Here is a 19162-nt window from a genome sequence, read left to right as displayed (position 1 = left end):
ATGATTTTCAATGTGTCTTCTTCTTCGTCTTCTTCTTCTTCTTCTTCTTCTTCTTCTTCTTCTTCTTCTTCTTCTTCTTTTCTTTTTCTTCTTTGTTCTTTTTCTTATTCTACTTCTCCTTCTCTGCCTTTTTCATCATCTTTTTGTCATTTCGTCTTCTGCCTCCTCCTCCTTCTTCTTCTTCTTCTTCTTTTCTTTCTTCCACTTCTACTTCATCTTCTTCTTCTTCTTCTTCTTCTCTTCTTTTCTTTTTCTTCTATTTCTCCTCCTCCTCCTGGTCCTCCTCCTCCTCCTGGTCCTCCTCCTCCTCCTGGTCCTCCTCCTCCTTCCTCTTCTAATATTTTTCTTATTATTATTCTTCATTTTCTTCTTTAAATTCTCTTCCCCCTCCACTCCGCCCCTCCTCCTCCTATTTCTTCTTGTAATTCTCTTCCTCCCCCTCCTCTCCTGCTCCTTTTTCTTTTTTCTTCTTTTTCTTCTTCGTCTTCTTCTTCTTCGTCTTCTTCTTCTTCTTCTTCTTCTACTTTCAACTTCTTCATCTACCCTTCCTCCTCCTCCTCCTTCTTCTTATTCTTATTCTTATTCTTTTTCTTCTACACCTACTTTTTCCCTATCATCATCTTCCTCCTCCTTTTTCCTCTTCCTTCTTCTACTTCTTATTTTCATCTTCTTTTTTTCTACCCAATCCTCTCTGCCCCTCCTCCTCCTCTTTCTTCTTCAAATTCTCCTCCTCCCTTCCATTCCTGCTCCTTTTTTTCTTCTTCGGCTTCTTCTTCTAATTCTCCTTCTTCTTTTCCTCCTCCTCCTTCCTTTTCTTTTCTTCTTCTCATTCTTCTATTTCTTTTTTTTCTTCTTATATTCTTCTTCTTTCTACTTCTTTATCTACTTCTTCTCCTACCCCTCTTTCTTCTTCTTATATTCTTCTTTTTGTTATTCTCATCCTCCTCCTCCTCCTCCTCCTTCATCTTCTTCTTCTTTTTCATCTTCTCCTACTTATTCTCCCCCTTCATACTCCTACTCCTCCTCCTTTATCCTCCTCTTCCTTCTTCTTCTTCTTCTTCTTCTTCTTCTACATCTCCGCCTCCTCCTCCTTCTCCTTCTTAACTTCTGTTTTTGTTATTCTCTTTCTCCTCCTCCTCCTCCTCCTCCTTCTTCTTCATCTTCTTCTTCATTTTCCTGCTTCAACTTCTTCTACGTCTTCTTCTTCTTGTTCTTCCCTTCCTTCTTCTTGCAATTCTTCTTCTTCCCCTCCCCTCCCTATCCTCCTTCTTTTTCTTCTTCTTCTTCTTCTTCTCCTCTTCTTCTCCTTCTTCTTCTTCTCCTTTCTTCTTTCTACTTCTCCTCCTCCTCTTCCTCGTCTTTCTTATTCTTATCTTCTTCTTCTTGTTATTCTCTTCCTCCTCCTCCTCCCCCTCCTTCTTCTTCTTTTACTTTTTCTCCTACATCTTCTTCCCTTTTATCAGCCTCCTCCTCCTTTTTCCTCCTATTCCTTCTTGCTCTTCTTTTTCTTCTACCTCTTCTCCTTTCTTCTTCTAATTCTTCTTCGCCTCCTCCTCTTCCTTCTTCTTCTTCCTTTTCTTCTTCGTTATCTTTCTTCTTTTTCTTCCTTTCATTCTCAAGTCACAGTGTTTGATGTTGTATCACAAATATTTTCCATATAATCTATTTTACTCTTTCTTTACTGCTATAGAAATCTGAACGAGAACAACATTTCAACCATCACAGAAGGTGCATTTACGGGGCTTTCAAATTTAAAGACATTGTAAGTTCGTTCAGTTTCTTGATACTATTTTCCGAAAGTAATAATTGATGCTGATATATAAGCTCACAAATGTATAATATTTCAGACTGAACTAAACAAAATTAATTCAAATTTGTAGAATGAACACGATTTAGGAATATACAAAGAGAATATGAGAGAGCGAGACAATGTGAAAGAAAGAGAGAGAATTTGAGAGAGAAAGTGAAATAACAGGAAGAATATAATGTTCCTTTATTATAGTTGCTTTGTTTCAATTCGCATCTTAATAACTCATTTTTGTTCCCCAAATTTCAATGATTTTGATATGAATTTGTATTAGAAATAGTAACGTTTGTGAGTTTACATGTTTGCATCAAATATTTTTAGCTGAAGTATATGTGTATGTTCATATATAAGTGTAGTTCTGTGTGAAATGTGACTATATTATTCCTTTATTTTATATTTTGCATCCTCCTCCATTTCTTATTTCAATATTCTCCTTCGTGTTTCGATATTATCATTCAAATTCGAATTTTGTCATTCACTTCACTTTATTTATGTAAGAGAGCAACTGAAGTGGAAGCGGAAAATATATATTCAAAAAATATAGTCACATACATTCTTTCCGTAAACCTGAAATACTTATGTACTTGTAAGGTGGAATATTTGGCCTGATACAATTAAACTGCTGATATATTTCTTGTAAGCGTGTGTTTTCTAATATTCTTGTGACAATGAAGCGATATGAAAAAAATAATCTCTCTCACCATATTCCCCAAGGGTGAGTGGGAATATGTGTGATGTGAGTGTGCATACCGCATTCCGTCGTTGATACTATGAATATAAGAATGCGTATGAGTGCATTTGAATATGTTGATTTCTGATTCCGTATAATCCCTGATTTTTCAGCCATGTCTTCTCGCCCAAAATTTTTCATTCTATCCTTGAATTATTTCCTGATATTTCGAAAATATTTTCAGTTCATCTTAAAACCACAGATTTTCAATGTGTCTTCTTCTTCGTTTCTTCTTCTCTTCTTCTTCTTCTTCTTCTTCTTCTTCTTCTTCTTCTTCTCTTCTTCTCCTTCTTCTTCTTTTTGTTCTTTTTCTTATTCTACTTCTCCTCCTCTGCCTTTTTCATCATCTTTTTGTCATTTCGGCTTCTGCCTCCTCCTCCTCCTTCTTCTTCTTCTTCTTCTTCTTGTTTCTTCCACTTCTACTTCATCTTCTTCTTCTTCTTCTTCTTCTTCTCTCTTTTCTTTTTCTTCTATTTCTGCTCCTCCTCCTGGTCCTCCTCCTCCTTCCTCTTCTAATATTTTCTTCTTATTATTCTTCATTTTCTTCTTTAAATTCTCTTCCCCCTCCACTCCGCCCCTCCTCCTACTATTTCTTCTTGTAATTCTCTTCCTCCCCCTCCTCTCCTGCTCCTTTTTCTTTTTTCTTCTTTTTCTTCTCGTCTTCTTCTTCTTCTTCTTCTTCTTCTTCTTCTTCGTCTTCTTCTTCGTCTTCTTCTTCCTCTTCTTCTTCTTCTTCTTCTACTTTCAACTTCTTCATCTACACTTCCTCCTCCTCCTCCTTCTTCTTATTCTTATTCTTATTCTTTTTCTTCTACACCTACTTTTTCCCTATCATCCGCTTCCTCCTCCTTTTTCGTCTTCCATCTTCTACTTCTTTTTTTCATCTTCTTTTTTCTACCCAATCCTCTCCGCCCCTCCTCCTCCTTTTTCTTCTGGTAATTCTCATCCTCCCTTCCACTCCTGCTCCTTTTCTTCTTCTTCTGCTTCTTCTTCTAATTCTTCTTCTTCTTTTCCTCCTCCTCCTTCTTTTTCTTTTCTTCTCATTCTTCTATTTCTTTTTTTTCTTATATTCTTCTTCTTCTTTCTATTTCTACATCTACTTCTCCTCCTACCCCTCTTTCTTCTTATATTCTTCTTTTTGTTATTCTCATCCTCCTCCTCCTCCTCCTTCATCTTCTTCTTTTTCATCTTCTCCTACTTATTCTCCCCTTCTTACTCCTACTCCTCCTCCTTTTTCCTCCTCTTCCTTCTTCTTCTTCTTCTCTTCTACATCTTCTCCTCCTCCTCCTTCTCCTTCTTAACTTCTGTTTTTGTTATTCTCTTTCTCCTTCTCCTCCTCCTCCTCCTTCTTCTTCTTCATCTTCTTCTTTTTCCTGCTTCAACTTCTTCTACGTCTTCTTCTTCTTGTTCTTCCCTTCCTTCTTCTTGCAATCCTTCTTCTTCCCCTCCCCCTCCTCATCCTCCTTCTTTTTCGTCTTCTTCTTCATCTTCTTCTCCTTCTTCTTCTCCTTCTTCTTCTTCTCCTTTCTTCTTTCTACTTCTTCATCTACTTCTCCTCCTCCTCTTCCTCGTCTTTCTTATTCTTATCTTCTTCTTCTTGTTATTCTCTTCCTCCTCCTACTCCCCCTCCTTCTCCTTCTTTTACTTTTTCTCCTACATCTTCTTCCCTTTTATCAGCCTCCTCCTCCTTTTTCATCCTATTCCTTCTTGCTCTTCTTTTTCTTCTACCTCTTCTCCTTTCTTCTTCTAATTCTTCTTCGCCTCCTCCTCTTCCTTCTTCTTCCTTTTCTTCTTCGTTATCTTTCTTCTTTTTCTTCCTTTCATTCTCAAGTCACAGTGTTTGATGTTGTATCACAAATATTTTCCATATAATCTATTTTACTCTTTCTTTACTGCTATAGATATCTGTACGAGAACAACATTGCAACCATCACAGAAGGTACATTCACGGGGCTTTCAAATTTAAACTTCTTGTAAGTTCGTTCAGTTTCTTGATACTATTTTCCGAAAGTAATAATTGATGCTGATATATAAGCTAACAAATGTATAATATTTCAGACTGAACTAAACAAAATTAATTCAAATTTGTAGAATGAACACGATTTAGGAATATACAAAGAGAATATGAAAATATATATTCGAATAATATAGTCACATACATTCTATCTGTAAACCTGAAATACTTACTGTACTTGTAAGCTGGGATATTTGGCCTGATACAATTAAACTGCTGATATATTTCTTGTAAGCGTGTGTTTTCTAATATTCTTGTGACGATGAAGCGATATGAAATAAATAATCTCTCTCACCATATTTCCACAAGGGTGAGTGGGAATATGTGTGATGTGAGTGTGCATACCGCATTCCGTCGTTGATACTATGAATAAAAGAATGCGTATGTGAGCATTTGAATATGTTGATTTCTGATTCCGTATATTCCCTGATTTTTCAGGCATGTCTCCCCGCCCAATATTTATCGATCTATCCTTGAATTATTTCCTGATATTTTAAGAACATTTTCAGTTTCATCTTGAACGCCATAATTTTCAATGTATCTTCTTCGTCTTCTTCTTCTTCTCCTCCCTCTTCTTCTTCTTCTTCTTCTCCTCTTCTTTCTTCTTCTTCTTCTCCTTCTCCTTCTTCTTCTTCCTCTACTTCTTCTTCTTCTTCCTCTTCCTCTCCTCCTGCTGCTCCTTCTCCTCTTCTTTTTCTTCTCTTCTTTTTCTTCTTTTCCTTCTTCTTCTTCTTCTCTTCTTTTCTTTTTCTTCTACTTCTACTCCTCCTACTCCTTCTTCCTCTTCTAATTTCTTTCTTCTTCTTATTCTTCATTTTCTTCTTTAAATTCTCTCCCCCTCCACTCCGCCCCTCCTCCTCATTTTTCTTCTTGTAATTCTCCTCCTCCCCTCCTCTCCTGCTCGTTTTTCTTCTTCTTCTTCTTCTTCTTCTTCTTCTTCGTCTTCTTCTTCTTCTTCTTCTCCTTCTCCTTATTCTTTTTCTTCTTCTCTCGCTTCTACATATTTCTTCTTCTTCTTCTCCTACATCCTCTTCTACTTTCAATTTTTTCAACTACTCCTCCTCCTCCTTCTCCTCCTCCTTCTCCTCCTCCTTCTCCTCCTCCTTCTCCTCCTCCTCCTCCTCCTCCGTCTCCTCCTCCTTCTTCTTATTCTTCTTTTTTTCTTCTACTCCTACTTTTCCCCTTCATTGCTTCCTCCTCCTTTTTCCACTTCATTCTTCTACTTCTTTTTTCCTCTTCTTTCTTTCGTCCCAATCCTCTCCGCCCCTCCTCCTCCTTTTTTCTTGTAATTCTCCTCCTCCCCCTCCTCTCCCGCTTCTTTTTCTTCTTCTTCTGCGTCTTCTTCTAATTCTTCTTCTTCTTCTTTTCCTCCTCCTCCTTTTTCTTTTCTTCTTCTCATTTTTCTACTCTTTTTTCTTCTTATACTTCTTCTCCTTCTTCTTCTTCTTCTTCTTCTACTACTTTCTACTTCAACATTTACTTCTCCTCCTACTCCTCTTTCTTCTTCTTATATTCTTCTTTTTGTTATTCTCATCCTCCTCCTCCTTCATCTTCTTCTTCTTTTTCATCTTCTCCTACTTATTCTTCCCCATCATTCTCCTCCTCCTCCTTTTTCCTCCTCTTCCTTCTTCTTCTTCTTCTTTCTACTTCTTCATCTACTTGTCATCCTCCTCCTCCTCCTCCTTCTTCTTTTACTTTTTCCGCTACTACTTCTTCCCTTTTACCATCCTCCTCCTCCTTTTTCCGCCTATTACTTCTTCTTCTTCTTTTTCTCTCTTCTTCTCCTTTCTTCTTCAACTAATTCTTCTTCTTCTTCTTTTTCTTTTCTTCTTCACCTTCTCCTCCTTCTTCTTCTTCCTTTTCTTCTTCGTTATCTTTCTGCCTTTTCTTCCTTTCATTCTGAAGTCACAGTGTTTGATGTCGTATCACAAATATTTTCCATATAATCTATTTTACTCTTTCTTTACTGCTATAGATATCTTGGTTCCAACAACATAGCAACCATCAAAGAAGGAGCATTCACGGCGCTTTCGAATTTAAAGACATTGTAAGTTCGTTCAGTTTCTTGATACTATTTTCCGAAAGTAATAATTGATGCTGATATATCAGCTCACAAATGTAAAAAATTTCAGACTGCGCCAAACAAAATCAATTCGAATTTGTGGAAAGAACACGATTTAGGAAGATACAAAGAGAATATGAGAGAGCGAGACAATGTGAAAGAAAGAGAGAGAATTTGAGAGAGAAATTGAAATAATAGGAAAAATATAATGTTCCTTTATATATAGAGCAACTGAAGTGGAAGCGGAAAATATATATTCAAAAAATATAGTCACATACATTCTATCTGTAAACCTGAAATACTTACTGTACTTGTAAGCTGCAATATTTGGCCTGATACAATTAAACTGCTGATATATTTCTTGTAAGCGTGTTTTTTCTAATATTCTTGTGACAATGAAGCGATATGAAATAAATAATCTCTCTCACCATATTTCCACAAGGTTGAGTGGGAATATGTGTGATGTGAGTGTGCATAGCGCATTCCGTCGTTGATACTATGAATATAAGAATGCGTATGAGTGCAATTGAATATGTTGATTTCTGATTCCGTATATTCCCTGATTTTTCTGCCATGTCTTTTCGCCCAAAATTTTTCATTCTATCCTTGAATTATTTCCTGATATTTCGAAAATATTTTCAGTTTCATCTTAAACACCATGATTTTCAATGTGTCTTCTTCTTCGTCTTCTTCTTCTTCTTCTTCTTCTTCTTCTTCTTCTTCTTCTTCTTCTTCTTCTTCTTCTTCTTCTTCTTCTTCTTCTTCTTCTCCTTCTTCTTCTTTTTGTTCTTTTTCTTATTCTACTTCTCCTTCTCTGCCTTTTTCATCATCTTTTTGTCATTTCGTCTTCTGCCTCCTCCTCCTCCTTCTTCTTCTTCTTCTTCTTTTCTTTCTTCCACTTCTACTTCATCTACTTCATCTTCTTCTCTTCTTTTCTTTTTCTTCTATTTCACCTCCTTCTCCTCCTCCTCCTGGTCCTCCTCCTCCTCCTGGCCCTCCTCCTCCTGGTCCTCCTCCTCCTCCTGGTCGTCCTCCTCCTCCTGGTCCTCCTCCTCCTTCCTCTTCTAATATTTTTCTTATTATTATTCTTCATTTTCTTCTTTAAATTCTCTTCCCCCTCCACTCTGCCCCTCCTACTCCAATTTCTTCTTGTAATTCTCTTCCTCCCCTCCTCTCCTGCTCCTTTTTCTTTTTTCTTCTTTTTCTTCTCCGTCTTCTTCTTCTTCTTCTCTTCTTCGTCTTCTTCTTCTTCCACTTCTTCTTCTTCTTCTACTTTCAACTTCTTCATCTACCCTTCCTCCTCGTCCTCCTTCTTCTTATTCTTATTCTTATTCTTTTTCTTCTACACCTACTTTTTCCCTATCATCCTCCTCCTCCTCCTTTTTCCTCTTCCTTCTTCTACTTCTTTTTTCATCTTCTTTTTTCTACCCAATCCTCTCCGCCCCTCCTCCTCCTCTTTCTTCTTCTAATTCTCTTCCTCCCTTCCACTCCTGCTCCTTTTCTTCTTCTTCTGCTTCTTCTTCTAATTCTTCTTCTTCTTTTCCTCCTCCTCCTTCTTTTTCTTTTCTTCTTCTCATTCTTCTATTTCTTTTTTTTCTTCTTATATTCTTCTTCTTCTTTCTACTTCTACGTCTACTTCTCCTCCTACCCCTCTTTCTTCTTATATTCTTCTTTTTGTTATTCTCATCCTCCTCCTCCTCCTCCTTCATCTTCTTCTTCTTTTTCATCTTCTCCTACTTATTCTCCCCTTCTTACTCCTACTCCTCCTCATTTTTCCTCCTCTTTCTTCTTCTTCTTCTTCTTCTACATCTTCTCCTCCTCCTCCTTCTCCTTCTTAACTTCTGTTTTTGTTATTCTCTTTCTCCTTCTCCTCCTCCTTCTTCTTCTTCATCTTCTTCTTCTTTTTCCTGGTTCAACTTCTTCTACGTCTTCTTCTTGTTCTTCCCTTCCTTCTTCTTGCAATTCTTCTTCTTCCCCTCCCCCTCCTCATCCTCCTTCTTTTTCGTCTTCTTCTTCTTCTTCTTCTTCTCCTTCTTCTTCTTCTCCTTTCTTCTTTCTACTTCTTCATCTACTTCTCCTCCTCCTCTTCCTCGTCTTTCTTATTCTTATCTTCTTCTTCTTGTTATTCTCTTCCTCCTACACCCCCTCCTTCTCCTTCTTTTACTTTTTCTCCTTCATCTTCTTCCCTTTTATCAGCCTCCTCCTCCTTTTTCCTTCTATTCCTTCTTGCTCTTCTTTTTCTTCTACCTCTTCTCCTTTCTTCTTCTAATTCTTCTTCGCCCCCTCCTCTTCTTCTTCTTCTTCTTCTTCTTCTTCGTTATCTTTCTTCTTTTTCTTCCTTTCATTCTCAAGTCACAGTGTTTGATGTTGTATCACAAATATTTTCCATATAATCTATTTTACTCTTTCTTTACTGCTATAGATATCTGTACGAGAACAACATTGCAACCATCACAGAAGGTACATTCACGGGGCTTTCAAATTTAAACTACTTGTAAGTTCGTTCAGTTTCTTGATACTATTTTCCGAAAGTAATAATTGATGCTGATATATAAGCTCACAAATGTATAATATTTCAGACTGAACTAAACAAAATTAATTCAAATTTGTAGAATGAACACGATTTAGGAATATACAAAGAGAATATGAGAGAGCGAGACAATGTGAAAGAAAGAGAGAGAATTTGAGAGAGAAAGTGAAATAATAGGAAGAATATAATGTTCCTTTATTATAGTTGCTTTGTTTCAATTCGCATCTCAATAACTCATTTTTGTTCCCCAAATTTCAATGATTTTGATATGAATTTGTATTAGAAATGGTAACGTTTGTGAGTTTACATGTTTGCATCAAATATTTTTAGCTGAAGTATATGTGTATGTTCATATATAAGTGTAGTTCTGTGTGAAATGTGACTATATTATTCCTTTATTTTATATTTTGCATCCTCCTCCATTTCTTATTTCAATATTCTCCTTCGTGTTTCGATATTATCACACAACTTCGAATTTTGTCATTCACTTCACGTTATTTATGTAATAGAGCAACTGAAGTGGAAGCGGAAAATATATATTCGAATAATATAGTCACATACATTCTATCTGTAAACCTGAAATACTTACTGTACTTGTAAGCTGGAATATTTGGCCTGATACAATTAAACTGCTGATATATTTCTTGTAAGCGTGTTTTTTCTAATATTCTTGTGACAATGAAGCGATATGAAATAAATAATCTCTCTCACCATATTTCCACAAGGGTGAGTGGGAATATGTGTGATGTGAGTGTGCATACCGCATTCCGTCGTTGATACTATGAATATAAGAATGTGTATGAGTGCATTTGAATGTGTTGATTTCTGATTCCGTATATTCCCTGATTTTTCAGCCATGTCTTCTCGCCCAAAATTTTTCATTCTATCCTTGAATTATTTCCTGATGTTTTGAGAACATTTTCAGTTTCATCTTAAACACCATGATTTTCAATGTGTCTTCTTCTTCGGCTTCTTCTTCTTCTCCTTCTTCTTCTTCTTCTTCTTCTTTTCTTTCTACTTCTTCTTCTTCTTCCTCTTCCTCTCCTCCTGCTGCTCCCTCTCCTTGTTTTTCTTCTCTTCTTTTTCTTCTTTTCCTTCTTCTTCTTCTTTTTCTCTTCTTTTCTTTTTCTTCTACTTCTACTCCTTCTACTCATTCTTCCTCTTCTAATTTCTTTCTTCTTCTTATTCTTCATTTTCTTCTTTAAATTCTCTCCCCCTCCACCCCCGCCCTCCTCTCATTTTTCTTCTTGTAATTCTCCTCCTCCCCTCCTACCTGCTCGTTTTTCTTCTTCTTCTTCTTCTTCTTTCCTTCGTTCTTCTTCTCTTTCTTCTTTTCTTCTTCTCCTTATTTTTTCTTCTTCTCTCGCTTCTACATATTTCTTCTTCTTCTTCTCCTACATCCTCTTCTACTTTCAACTTTTTCAACTACTCCTCACCCTCCTTCTCCTCCTCCTTCTTCTTCTTCTTCTTCTTCTTTTTCTTCTACTCCTACTTTTCCCCTTCATTGCTTCCTCCTCCTTTTTCCTCTTCCTTCTTCTACTTCTTTTTTCCTCTTCTTTCTTTCGTCCCAATCCTCTCCGCCCCTCCTCCTCCTTTTTTTCTTGTAATTCTCCTCCTCCCCCTCCTCGCCGCTTCTTTTTCTTCTTCTGCGTCTTCTTCTAATTCTTCTTCTTTTTTCTTTTCCTCCTCCTCCTTTTTCTTTTCTTCTCCTCATTTTTCTACTCTTTTTTTCTTCTCATACTTCTTCTCCTTCATCTTCCTCTTCTTCTTCTACTACTTTCTAATTCAACATTTACTTCTCCTCCTACTCCTCATTCTTCTTCTTATATTCTTCTTTTTGTTATTCTCATCCTCCTCCTCCTTCATCTTCTTCTTCTTTTTCATCTTCTCCTACTTATTCTTCCCCATCATTCTCCTCCTCCTCCTTTTTCCTCCTCTTCCTTCTTCTTCTTCTTCTTTCTACTTCTTCATTTACTTGTCATCCTCCTCCTCCTCCTCCTCCTTCTTCTTGTTTTACTTTTTCCGTTAATACTTCTTCCCTTTTACCATCCTCCTCCTCCTTTTCCCTCCTATTCCTTCTTCCTCTTCTTCTTCTTCTTCTTCTTCCTTTTCTTCTTCTACTTATTCTTCTTCTTCTTTTTCTTTTTCTTCTTCACCTCCTCCTCTTTCTTCTTCTTCCTTTTCTTCTTCGTTATCTTTCTGCCTTTTCTTCCTTTCATTCTGAAGTCACAGCGTTTGATGTCGTATCAGAAATATTTTCAATATAATCTATTTTACTCTTTCTTTACTGCTATAGAAATCTTGGTTCCAACAACATAGCAACCATCAAAGAAGGAGCATTCACGGCGCTTTCGAATTTAAAGACATTGTAAGTTCGTTCAGTTTCTTGATACTATTTTCCGAAAGTAATAATTGATGCTGATATATCAGCTCACAAATGTAAAAAATTTCAGACTGCGCCAAACAAAATCAATTCGAATTTGTAGAATGAACACGATTTAGGAAGATACAAAGAGAATATGAGAGAGCGAGACAATGTGAAAGAAAGAGAGAGAATTTGAGAGTGAAAGTGAAATAATAGGAAAAATATAATGTTCCTTTATTGTAGTTGCTTTGTTTCAATTCGCATCTCAATAACTCATTTTTGTTCCCCAATTTCAATGATTTTGATATGAATTTGTATTAGAAATGGTAACGTTTGTGAGTTTACATGTTTGCATCAAATATTTTTAGCTGAAGTATATGTGTATGTTCATATATAAGTGTAGTTCTGTGTGAAATGTGACTATATTATTCCTTTATTTTATATTTTGCATCCTCCTCCATTTCTTCTTTCAATATTCTCCTTCGTGTTTCGATATTATCATTCAACTTCGAATTTTGTCATTCACTTCACGTTATTTATGTAATAGAGCAACTGAAGTGGAAGCGGAAAATATATATTCGAATAATATAGTCACATACATTCTATCTGTAAACCTGAAATACTTACTGTACTTGTAAGCTGGGATATTTGGCCTGATACAATTAAACAGCTGATATATTTCTTGTGAGCGTGTGTTTTCTAATATTCTTGTGACAATGAAGCGATATGAAATAAATAATCTCTCTCACCATATGTCCACAAAGGTGAGTGGGAATATGTGTGATGTGAGTGTTCATACCGCATTCCGTCGTTGATACTATGAATATAAGAATGTGTATGAGTGCATTTGAATATGTTGATTTCTGATTCCGTATATTCCCTGATTTTTCAGCCATGTCTCCTCGCCCAAAATTTTTCGTTCTCTCCTTGAATTATTTCCTGATATTTTAAGAACATTTTCAGTTTCATCTTGAACGCCATAATTTTCAATGTATCTTCTTCGTCTTCTTCTTCTTCTTCTCCTCCTTTTCTTCTTCTTCTTCTTCTTCTTCTACTTCTCTTCTTCTCCTTCTCCTTCTCCTTCTTCTTCTACTTCTTCTTCTTCTTCTCTTCCTCTCCTCCTGCTGCTCCTTCTCCTCCTTCTTTTTCTTCTCTTCTTTTTCTTCTTTTCCTTCTTCTTCTTCTTCTTCTTCTTCTTTTCTTTTTTTTCTTCTTCTACTCCTCCTACTCCTTCTTCCTCTTCTAATTTCTTTCTTCTTCTTATTCTTCATTTTCTTCTTTAAATTCTCTCCCCCTCCACTCCGCCCCTCCTCCTCATTTTTCTTCTTGTAATTCTCCTCCTCCCCTCCTCTCCTGCTCGTTTTTCTTCTTCTTCTTCTTCTTCTTCTTCTTCTTCTCCTTCTTCGTCTTCTTATTCTTCTTCTTCTTTTCTCCCTTCTCCTTATTTTGTTTCTTCTTCTCTCGCTTCTACATATTTCTTCTTCTTCTTCTTCTCCTACATCCTCTTCTACTTTCAATTTTTTCAACTACTCCTCCTCCTCCTTCTCCTCCTCCTTCTTCTTCTTATTCTTCTTATTTTTCTTCTACTCCTACTTTTCCCCTTCATTGCTTCCTCTCCTTTTTCCTCTTTCTTCTTCTACTTCTTTTTTCCTCTTCTTTCTTTCTTCCCAATCCTCTCCACCCCTCCTCCTCCTTTTTTTCTTGTAATTCTCCTCCTCCCCCTCCACTCCCGCTTCTTTTTCTTCTTCTTCTGCGTCTTCTTCTGCGTCTTCTTCTTCTTCTTTTCCTCCTCCTCCTTTTTCTTTTCTTCTTCTCATTTTTCTACTCTTTTTTTCTTCTTATACTTCTTCTCCTTCTTCTTCTTCTTCTTCTACTACTTTCTACTTCAACATTTACTTCTCCTCCTACTCCTCTTTCTTCTTCTTATATTCTTCTTTTTGTTATTCTCATCCTCCTCCTCCTTCATCTTCTTCTTCTTTTTCATCTTCTCCTACTTATTCTTCCCCATCATTCTCCTCCTCCTCCTTTTTCCTCCTCTTCCTTCTTCTTCTTCTTCTTTCTACTTCTTCATCTACTTGTCATCCTCCTCCTCTCCTCCTTCTTCTTCTACTAATTCTTCTTCTTCTTCTTTTCGTTCCTCTTCTTCACCTCCTCCTCCTTCTTCTTCTTCCTTTTCTTCTTCGTTATCTTTCTGCCTTTTCTTCCTTTCATTCTGAAGTCACAGCGTTTGATGTCGTATCAGAAATATTTTCAATATAATCTATTTTACTCTTTCTTTACTGCTATAGAAATCTTGGTTCCAACAACATAGCAACCATCAAAGAAGGAGCATTCACGGCGCTTTCGAATTTAAAGACATTGTAAGTTCGTTCAGTTTCTTGATACTATTTTCCGAAAGTAATAATTGATGCTGATATATCAGCTCACAAATGTAAAAACATTGACAGGACTGCGCCAAAAAAAATCAATTCGAATTTGTAGAATGAACACGACTAGGAAGATACAAAGAGAATATGAGAGAGCGAGACAATGTGAAAGAAAGAGAGAGAATTTGAGAGAGTGAAAGTGAAATAATAGGAAAAATATAATGTTCCTTTATTGTAGTTGCTTTGTTTCAATTCGCATCTCAATAACTCATTTTTGTTCCCCAATTCAATGATTGTTTTGATATGAATTTGTATTAGAAATGGTAACGTTGTGTGAGTTTACATGTTTGCATCAAATATTTTTAGCTGAAGTATATGTGTATGTTCATATATAAGTGTAGTTCTGTGTGTGAAATGTGACTATATTATTCCTTTATTTTATATTTTGCATCCTCCTCCATTTCTTATTTCAATATTCTCCTTCGTGTTTCGATATTATCATTCAACTTCGAATTTTGTCATTCACTTCACGTTATTTATGTAATAGAGCAACTGAAGTGGAAGCGGAAAATATATATTCGAATAATATAGTCACATACATTCTATCTGTAAACCTGAAATACTTACTGTACTTGTAAGATGGGATATTTGGCCTGATACAATTAAACAGCTGATATATTTCATGTGAGCGTGTGTTTTCTAATATTCTTGTGACAATGAAACGATATGAAATAAATAATCTCTCTCACCATATGTCCACAAGGGTGAGTGGGAATATGTGTGATGTGAGTGTGCATACCGCATTCCGTCGTTGATACTATGAATATAAGAATGTGTATGAGTGCATTTGAATATGTTGATTTCTGATTCCGCATATTCCCTGAATTTTCTGCCAGGTTTTCTCGCCCAAAATTTTTCATTCTATCCTTGAATTATTTCCTGATATTTTAAGAACATTTTCAGTTTCATCTTGAACGCCATAATTTTCAATGTATCTTCTTCGTCTTCTTCTTCTTCTTCTCCCCTCTTCTTCTTCTTCTTCTTCTACTTCTTCTTCTTCTCCTTCTCCTTCTCCTTCTTCTTCTTCTACTTCTTCTTCTTCTTCTTCTTCTTCCTCTCCTCCTGCTGCTCCTTCTCCTCCTTCTTTTTCTTCTCTTCTTTTTCTTCTTTTCCTTCTTCTTCTTCTTCTTCTTCTTCTCTTCTTTTCTTTTTTTTTTCTTCTACTCCTCCTACTCCTTCTTCCTATCTAATTTATTTCTTATTCTTATTCTTCATTTTCTTCTTTAAATTCTCTCACGCTCCACTCCGCCCCTCCTCATCATTTTCTTCTTGTAATTCTCCACCTCCCCTCCTATCATGCTCGTTTTTCTTATTCTTCTTCTTCTTCTTCTCTTCTTAGTCTTCTATTATTCTTTTCTTCTCCTCCTTCTCCTTATTTTGTTTCTTCTCTCGCTTCTACATATTTCTTCTTCTTCTTCTCTCCTACATCCCTCTACTTTCAATTTTTTCAACTACTCTCTCCTCCTTTCCTCTTCTTCTTCTTATTATTGTTATTTTCTTCTACTCCTACTTTTCCCCTTCATTGCTTCTCTCCTTTTTCCTCTTCCTTCTTCTACTTCTTTTTTCCTCTTCTTTCTTTCTTCCCAATCCTCTCCGCCTCCTCCTCCTCCTTTTTTTCTTGTAATTTCCTCCTCCCCCTCCCTCCCGCTTATTTGTCTTCTTCTTCTGCGTTTCTTCTGCGTTCTTCTTTTCTTCTTTTCCTCCTCCTCCTTTTTCTTTTCTTCTTCATTTTTTACTATTTTTTTTCTTCTTATATTTCTTCTCCTCTTCTTCTTCTTCTTCTTCTACTACTTTTACTTAACATTTATTCTCCTCCTACTCTTTCTTCTTCTTATATCCTTCTTTTTGTTATTCTCATCCTCCTCTCCTTCATCTTCTTCTTCTTTTTCATCTTCTCCTAATTATTCTTCCAATCATTCTCCTCCTCCTCCTTTTTCCTCCTCTTCCTTCTTCTTTTATTCTCTTCTACTTTTCATCTACTTGTCATCCTCCTCCTCCTCCTCTTCTTCTTCTACTAATTCTTCTTCTTCTTCTTTTCCTTCCTCTTCTTCACCTCCTCCTCCTTCTTCTTCTTCCTTTTCTTCTTCGTTATCTTTCTGCCTTTTCTTCCTTTCATTCTGAAGTCACAGCGTTTGATGTCGTATCAGAAATATTTTCAATATAATCTATTTTACTCTTTCTTTACTGCTATAGAAATCTTGGTTCCAACAACATAGCAACCATCAAAGAAGGAGCATTCACGGCGCTTTCGAATTTAAAGACATTGTAAGTTCGTTCAGTTTCTTGATACTTTTCCGAAAGTAATAATTGATGCTGATATATCAGCTCACAATGTAAAAATTTCAGACTGCGCCAAACAAAATCAATTCGAATTTGTAGAATGAACACGACATAGGAAGATACAAAGAGAATATGAGAGAGCGAGACAATGGAAAGAAAGAGAGAGAATTTGAGAGTGAAAGTGAAATAATAGGAAAAATATAATGTTCCTTTATTGTAGTTGCTTTGTTTCAATTCGCATCTCAATAACTCATTTTTGTTCCCCAATTTCAATGATTTTGATATGAATTTGTATTAGAAATGGTAACGTTTGTGAGTTTACATGTTTGCATCAAATATTTTTAGCTGAAGTATATGTGTATGTTCATATATAAGTGTAGTTCTGTGTGAAATGTGACTATATTATTCCTTTATTTTATATTTTGCATCCTCCTCCATTTTTATTTCAATATTCTCTTCGTGTTTCGATATTATCATTCAACTTCGAATTTTGTCATTCACTTCACGTTATTTATGTAATAGAGCAACTGAAGTGGAAGCGGAAAATATATATTCGAATAATATAGTCACATACATTCTATCTGTAAACCTGAAATACTACTGTACTTGTAAGATGGGATATTTGGCCTGATACAATTAAACAGCTGATATATTTCATGTGAGCGTGTGTTTTCTAATATTCTTGTGACAATGAAACGATATGAAATAAATAATCTCTCTCACCATATGTCCACAAGGGTGAGTGGGAATATGTGTGATGTGAGTGTGCATACCGCATTCCGTCGTTGATACTATGAATATAAGAATGTGTATGAGTGCATTTGAATATGTTGATTTCTGATTCCGCATATTCCCTGAATTTTCTGCCATGTTTTCTCGCCCAAAATATTTCTTTCTATCCTTGAATTATTTCCTGATATTTTAAGAACATTTTCAGTTTCATCTTGAACGCCATAATTTTCAATGTATCTTCTTCGTCTCCTTCTTCTTCTTCTCCTCCCTCTTCTTCTTCTTCTTCTTCAACTTCTTCTTCTTCTCCTTCTCCTTCTCCTTCTTCTTCTTCTACTTCTTCTTCTTCTCCTTCTTCTTCCTCTCCTCCTGCTGCTCCTTCTCCTCCTTCTTTTTCTTCTCTTCTTTTTCTTCTTTTCCTTTTTCTTCTTCTTTCTCGCTTCTCTTCTTTTTCTTTTTTCTTCTTTCTACTCCTCCTACTCCTTCTTCCTCTTCTAATTTCTTTCTTCTTCTTATTCTTCATTTTCTTCTTTAAATTCTCTCCCGCTCCACTCCGCCCCTCCTCCTCATTTTTCTTCTTGTAATTCTCACCTCCCCTCCTCTCCTGCTCGTTTTTCTTCTTCTTCTTCTTCTTCTTCTCCTTCTTCGTCTTCTTATTCTTCTTCTTCTTCTCCTCCTTCTCCTTATTTTGTTTCTTCTTCTCTCGCTTCTACATATTTCTTCTTCTTCTTCTTCTCCTACATCCTCTTCTACTTTCAATTTTTTCAACTACTCCTCCTCCTCTTTCCTTCCTCCTTATCTTTTATTCTTGTTATTTTCTTCTACACTACTTTTCCCCTTCATTGCTTCCTCTCCTTTTTCCTCTTCCTTCTTCTACTTCTTTTTTCCTCTTCTTTCTTTCTTCCCAATCCTCTCCGCCCCTCCTCTCCCGCTTCTTTTTCTTCTTCTTCTGCGTCTTCTTCTGCGTCTTCTTCTTCTTCTTTTCCTCCTCCTCCTTTTTCTTTTCTTCTTCTCATTTTTCTACTCTTTTTTTCTTCTTATATTTCTTCTCCTTCTTCTTCTTCTTCTTCTTCTACTACTTTCTACTTCAACATTTACTTCTCCTCCTACTCTTTCTTCTTCTTATATCCTTCTTTTTGTTATTCTCATCCTCCTCCTCCTTCATCTTCTTCTTCTTTTTCATCTTCTCCTAATTATTCTTCCAATCTCTCCTCTCTCCTTTTCTCCTCTCCTTCTTCTTCTTCTTCTTTCTACTTCTTCATCTATAGTCATCCTCCTCTCCTCTCCTTCTTTCTTTTACTTTTTCCGCTACTACTTCTTCCCTTTTACCATCCTCCTCCTCCTTTTTCCTCCTATTACTTCTTCCCCTTCTTTTTCTTCTCCTTCTTCTCCTTTCTTCTTCTACTTATTCTTCTTCTTCTTTTTCTTTTTCTTCTTCACCTCCTCGTCCTTCTTCTTCCTTTTCTTCTTCGTTATCTTTCTGCCTTTTCTTCCTTTCATTCTGAAGTCACAGTGTTTGATGTCGTATCACAAATATTTTCCATAAATCTATGTTACTCTTTCTTTACTGCTATAGATATCTTGGTTCCAACAACATAGCAACCATCAAAGAAGGAGCATTCACGGCGCTTTCGAATTTAAAGACATTGTAAGTTCGTTCAGTTTCTTGATACTATTTTCCGAAAGTAATAATTGATGCTGATATATCAGCTCACAAATGTAAAAAATTTCAGACTGCGCCAAACAAAATCAATTCGAATTTGTAGAATGAACACGATTTAGGAAGATACAAAGAGAATATGAGAGAGCGAGACAATGTGAAAGAAAGAGAGAGAATTTGAGAGAGAAATTAAAATAATAGGAAAAATATAATGTTCCTTTATATATAGAGCAACTGAAGTGGAAGCGGAAAATATATATTCAAAAAATATAGTCACATACATTCTTTCTGTAAACCTGAAATACTTACTGTACTTGTAAGCTGGAATATTTGGCCTGATACAATTAAAGTGCTGATATATTTCTTGTGAGCGTGTGTTTTCTAATATTCTTGTGACAATGAAGCGATATGAAATAAATAATCTCTCTCACCATATTTCCACAAGGTTGAATGGGAATATGTGTGATGTGAGTGTGCATACCGCATTCCGTCGTTGATACTATGAATATAAGAATGCGTATGAGTGCATTTGAATATGTTGATTTCTGATTCCGTAAAT

At 36.1% G+C, this 19162-nt stretch overlaps 1 protein-coding gene across 1 annotated transcript in view; it reads left to right on the top strand.

The window, feature by feature from the left end:
- LOC115225960 (leucine-rich repeat-containing protein 4C-like) overlaps positions 1-18622 on the top strand; it is a 42035-nt gene extending 23413 nt beyond the window's left edge. Inside the window, exons 6-13 of the mRNA XM_036514912.1 lie at positions 1691-1762; positions 4439-4510; positions 6527-6598; positions 9036-9107; positions 11440-11511; positions 13797-13868; positions 16128-16199; positions 18520-18622. Of these exons, the coding sequence (XP_036370805.1) occupies positions 1691-1762; positions 4439-4510; positions 6527-6598; positions 9036-9107; positions 11440-11511; positions 13797-13868; positions 16128-16199; positions 18520-18595 (580 nt within the window). The 3' untranslated portion in view covers positions 18596-18622. The remainder of the gene's footprint in view (positions 1-1690; positions 1763-4438; positions 4511-6526; positions 6599-9035; positions 9108-11439; positions 11512-13796; positions 13869-16127; positions 16200-18519) is intronic.
- The last annotated feature ends 540 nt before the right edge of the window (positions 18623-19162 follow it).

The sequence above is a fragment of the Octopus sinensis genome, linkage group LG29 (genome assembly GCF_006345805.1).
Source record: "Octopus sinensis linkage group LG29, ASM634580v1, whole genome shotgun sequence".
In the NCBI taxonomy this organism is placed as follows: domain Eukaryota; kingdom Metazoa; phylum Mollusca; class Cephalopoda; order Octopoda; family Octopodidae; genus Octopus; species Octopus sinensis.
This window is presented reverse-complemented; position numbering and strand designations above follow the sequence as displayed.